Source organism: Bidens hawaiensis, unplaced genomic scaffold (genome assembly GCF_021521415.1).
Source record: "Bidens hawaiensis isolate Kalapana, Puna unplaced genomic scaffold, B.hawaiensis_p1.1 tig00020232_1, whole genome shotgun sequence".
NCBI classification, from domain to species: Eukaryota; Viridiplantae; Streptophyta; class Magnoliopsida; order Asterales; family Asteraceae; genus Bidens; species Bidens hawaiensis.
The window spans coordinates 20,710-26,186 of record NW_027493080.1 but is presented as its reverse complement, the minus strand read 5'-3'; the positions used below and the strand labels follow the sequence as shown (position 1 = coordinate 26,186).

General features: G+C 37.7%; 1 protein-coding gene across 1 annotated transcript; it reads left to right on the top strand.

Moving 5' to 3' along the window:
• Positions 1-1,507: 1,507 nt before the first annotated feature.
• On the top strand, positions 1,508-5,053 carry LOC143560175 (ycf20-like protein). Its single transcript, XM_077048535.1, has 3 exons — positions 1,508-1,656; positions 3,079-3,245; positions 4,302-5,053. The coding sequence occupies exons 2-3, from the start codon at positions 3,082-3,084 to the stop codon at positions 4,771-4,773; spliced, it is 636 nt and encodes a 211-aa protein (XP_076904650.1). The 5' UTR covers positions 1,508-1,656; positions 3,079-3,081; the 3' UTR covers positions 4,774-5,053.
• Positions 5,054-5,477: the final 424 nt, after the last annotated feature.

Genomic DNA, 5,477 nt, shown 5'->3' with positions numbered 1-5,477 from the left:
AGAAATATTTTGTTGAGGGTTTTTTTATATAAAATAAATTTGAATTTTGAGAAGAAAATTGTAAGGAAAGAAAAGATAATAATAGCTTTTAGACATGATACACAAAGAAATGATATACAAATGCTCGACATGAATCTATACGACTTTAACAGACATGAGTATAACTTTAACATGTTTCGTGTATTGTTTATAAAACAACATGTTAATTTTTATGTCTAAATAAGTATCAGACATTTGACAAAATGTCATAACACTCATTTTCCTCCTCGGGTAAACCGAGCTCATGTTTCGATGTTTTAGATGTTATACTCTTGTGCTCTGCAGCTAAATGATATCGGACATGGAAAATCCTGAAAAACCAAGACATAAATTTTATTTGATTGATGAAGGTTTCAATGTTTTAGCTATGTCATATCCAGTGTTGCAAAAATCCCGACTAGTCACCGATTAATCCCCGATTAATCGCTAGTCCCACTTCACTGATTAATTTTGGGCTAGTCGGCCAATTAATCGGTTAACGGTCAAATTCGGCCAATATCGACGTTTTTTCGGCGTGATTCCGACCAAAATCAGTGGTTTCCGGCGAGATTCCGACCCAAATCAACTATATTCGGCGAGATTGCAGCAAAAACTAGTGGTTTCCAGCGAAATTCCAGCCAATTTCCGGCCAAAATATGTTTGTGTATGTATAAAACTGAAAATTACATATAAAAATGTGTATGTGTATGTATAAAACTGAAAAATATACATTAATGTCCGATCCGATTAATCCCGATTAATCTCGACTAATCCCGATTAATCGCTAGTCCCCACTCCACCGCCCGACCACCGACTAGCGATTTTTGCAACACTAGTCATATCATACTTGTTTGTTTTAGTTGAATGCTTCTTTACAGGACAGTTGTGGTTAACGAGTTTGAGTTCAACTCCGCTCGCTTGTAGTATAGTTGTTCAAAAAGCTCATGACTCGTGGTTAGGTAAATAAAAGCTAGCTAAGAAAACTTGTCTTGAAACGATCTGAGCCGAGCTGGCTCATTTTTGTAACCAACCCGAGCCGAGCTCAAGCCAAGCTTGGCTTGGCCTGTATTGCTCATAGACTCGTTTAGAGGTGGCAAATAAACCGGCTAACCGAACCGACCGAAACCGAACCAGTTTGAAATCAGTTATGTAGAAACCAACTTAGAACCGATTGACACCGTAGGATCATAACCACTTAATAATATTCTCTATCAAAACCGGTCAAAACCTGAACCGAAACTGATTGTAGCATGGTCAAGAAACCGGTTTTAACCCGAATTGAGACCGATTATAAGCCGGTTTTGACCTTTGTTAACCAAACCGAACCAGTTTTGAGTTTAAAATGATTTGTGCATCTCTAGACTCGTTTAACTTCAAGCTCGAGCGAAGCTGAGCTGCCTTGTTTAACTTCAAGCTTGAATGAAGCCGAGCTGCCTTGTTTAATCTCGAGCTCGAACCCATGCTGGCTTGGTTTTTTGTGCTCACTTGCTCTGAACCCCTCTCTTCTGCAAATCGCTATCGGCGATTGACTCAAAGCTGCCACCGTCCCAACCGTAATAATCCGTCGCTTCTCCGGCGGACTTCTGTACGGACACCGTAGACTCCTGCAATTCGACTTGTACCATTCCACAAGACCAGGTAACAATATTATTATTATTAATCGGACTCTCTCTCTCTTTCGATTATGTAACCTATGCGAACATCATATAATGTAATAATGTGTATACACTGTTACATCTTCCTAGTTTTACATTATCTCATTATTATTATTATTATTATTAACATGTGTGCCAGTAGCTGTGTTTATACTTTATACCTGTTCCTCTTTCTGAAACCCTAATAGTAGTTGATTACTCATAGTTCCGTATTCTCGGCTTGCAGAATCTTAAACCCTAGCATTTTACGATTATGTGAATAATCGGAGTTGAATTTGAAACGAGACTAAAAGTAAGCTCGTTTAATAAACGGACCCGAGCCTGTGCTTCACTTATCTAGCTCGAGCCGGTTCGCGAGCCTAAACGAGCCTGTCATTTATGTAATTTTTATAATGTATACGTAAGATAATAAATATTATATATATATAATTATATATAGTTATGAATTTAAACTAAATAATATATATTATGCTACATATAAAATTATAACTGAAAAAATATATAAAAATAATTGTAAATATATAAAAAAATTAATAAATTGTAAACGAGCCGAGCTCGACCTTAAAAAAACTACTCACGAGCCGAGCTCGAGCTCTAGAAATAGAGATCGAATCGAGCTTGAGCTCTGTGTAAGTTAAACGAGCCGAGCTCGAGGCTCAGCTCGGCTCGTTTACATCCCTAGTTACAAATAAGTCATGCCGCTCACGAGCTACTCAAGCTAGGATCAATAAAAGCTCAAAACCAGCCGAGCTGCTCACGAGAGCTTGGATCGATAGAAAGCTCGAAATGAGCCGAGGTTTTTCGAGCCCGAGCCTCAAATAAAGCTCGCTTGGTTATCAATCCCGAGCTCAAGCCTTGAATGGGAAGCTCGTCTAGGCTCGTCGAGCCTTAATTAGCCTTGTGTAGTTTTAAGTTTGACCTGTTTTGGACTTCTATGTATTAATTACACGCTGCACTCCGGTCTTTGCCTTGTTTAAGCTACTACACAAGCTCGAGTTGAGCTAGGCTCATTTATGGTTTTTCTCAAAATATATAAAAATAACTAAAAACATATATAAATTATTTGATAAATAATGATATACAAGCCGAGCCCGAGCTTGAAAAAGCAACTCCCGAGCCGAGCTCGAGCTTTAGAAAAGGAGCTGGAAACGAGCCAGGCTCGAGCTGTTGTAAGTCAAAATGAGCCGTGCTCAAGCTTACCCGAGTTTAGGTTTGACTCGGTTAATTTACCCCCCTAATTAAAAGTTAAACTAAATGGTATTGATACCGAAAACATGAAAATCGAGTACCGGTACAATATCTGTATGGTACCGGTATTTGATAAGAAATGCTCATCCCAATTTGAAATTACTCCTCGATTATTCGACCAAGACTTGAATTGATAGCTGATTTGTTGTTTTGACAGTCGATGGCTTGTGGATTTCAAATTTTGGCGCTGAAGTGTTATTCGTTGTCGGCAATTGTGAACGAAACCGATGAACGTGCCATTGTTAAGGAGAGTTCAGATTCAGTGAGGCACTGGAAAGATAAACATAGTTTGTTCACAGGGGTATCAGCTTTCAGAAGCAAAAGGTAACTAACTACCTTCAATTATATGCAATGTTTGAATGTATTAATGATTATTATACTGCTGTATGCATCTAGTTGAGTAATTATATAGCTGTTGAATACTACAATATGATTAAATGATTGATAATATGCTTGGTTTCTGGTTAGAATGGTGCATTTGGTGTTATAGTTATACAGTGCAAGATGGCCAATTTTTAAAATATGTATAGTATTTTAAATGTGTTTTAGTTTGCAGTCTGTAAGTATGCTTTGTTCTCTATCTGTGTTCACTAGAATGCATTGGGGTAGTTTTTCTTTTGCCAGTTTTTGTGTTAGTTATGTTTTAGTTGCTTATATATAAATATATAATGCTACAAATACTGTATCAAATTAGTGGAAATCTTGCATATGTTATACGAAGCGAATTGAGGCGTTATTGCTAAAATAAAAATATATAATAACACAAAACTTCTCACAGTTTGGAAGTAGGGCCATCCCAAAAGTCAAAAGACACAATTTTAGAGTTTCTGTTTAATGAATAAAACCTTGACCCCTAATCCCTATAATATAGTTATTCCTTATTCTTTAACTTGTTTTAGCAAGAAACTATGAAAAAGAAAGTAATTACTCTAATAAAAAAGACCCTTAACCCTCTTAATTTCAACACGTATCTTGGCGCCCCTTGCTTACTTTGATCAACACCAGTAAACCTAATTTATGCGTGATTCCGTGTTCTGAAAAGTTTTATCCAGCACCTGGCGGTTAGATGACCTTTTAATGCTTCATAGCCTAAGTGATTTCTTTAATGTTTTTTTTATTATATGCATATTCTTATTAAAATTTTATTATGTTACAACTGTTCTGAATTTCCAATTTCACTGTGATACAATTACATGGAAATATTACTTCCTAGTTGTGATATTTACTTGTGAATATGTCAATTTGGTTTGTGTTTTTATCTCTAATCGGCCAAAATAATATATTGTTGAAATAATATAGTTGTTTAATCATATATGACACTCATCTATAGAAACCGAAAACATAAAGGAACAAAAGTATAAAATATATTTGTTGCAACAGTTTCCGGGGAAGGCAACGCACTATGGGAATGGCATTTGCTTTAAACACGGGCGGTTTGCCAAGCAACGGTGACCAAGAAGGCATAAACGGGGACCAACCAACGGGCTTAGGCCAAACAAGATTGGGTCGCCTAGTCAGCGCAGGCGGGAGACAATTATTAGAAAAGCTAAATTCAGCCAGAAAAAACTTCCCCGTGAAGGTATTTCTTCTCCTCCTTGGTTTCTACACCGCCAATGCACTCGCCACCATCCTCGGTCAAACCGGTGACTGGGATGTTTTAGTGGCGGGTGTGGTGGTGGCAGCAATCGAGGGTATCGGTATGCTTATGTACAAAAAATCTAATTTATCTACCGGTAGCGGTAGTAGTAGTGGTAGAAGCAAGAGATTTGAGTCCTTGATAGTGATGGTAAACTATTGGAAAGCTGGTGTTTGTTTAGGGCTCTTTGTAGATGCCTTTAAATTAGGTAGTTAATTGTTATTTTTTACTATATTGTAAAATGTAAAGTAACTTGCTTTTTGTAATTTGAGATATTAATAAGTGTGTTTTAGTTCTTAGACTATGCAATTTTATTTAGGGGTGGAAGCTGGGGTGGAAGCTAACTGAGATCGACTTGCTAATAGCTTGAAACAAGTCGAGCTTAAATGAGCTCAAGCCCGACCAGTGGCAAAGCTTGGGCTAAGTCATGGGGGTGACCGAAGTCACTAAGGGGTGGCCAGGCTTAATATATATAAATTTTCGGACGAAATCGCGAAAAATTTACCTTAAAGCGAAAAAACGATGGTGACCGGGGACACCCCCGGCCCCTTAAAAGCTATGCCCTTGAGCCCGACACTGCATTGGAGTTCTGTAATAAATGAGCTTAAGCCCAAGGTTTACTTGTAAAGTTTGATTACTTATAAATGAGCTCGTGTGCTAACTAAGATCGGCTTGTTGAAATCTCGAATCAAGTCGAGCTTAAATGAGTCCGAGCCCGACTCTCCATTAGAGCTTCTTTAATGATTGAGCTTAAGCCTAAGGTTTACTTGTAAAGTTCGATTACTTATAAATGAGCTCGTGAGCTAACTAAGATCGACTTGTTGAAAGCTCGAATCAAGTCGAGCTTAAGTGAGCTCGAGCTCGACCCTCCATTGGAGCGTCTTTAATAAATGAGCTTTAGCCCAAGGTTTACTTATAAA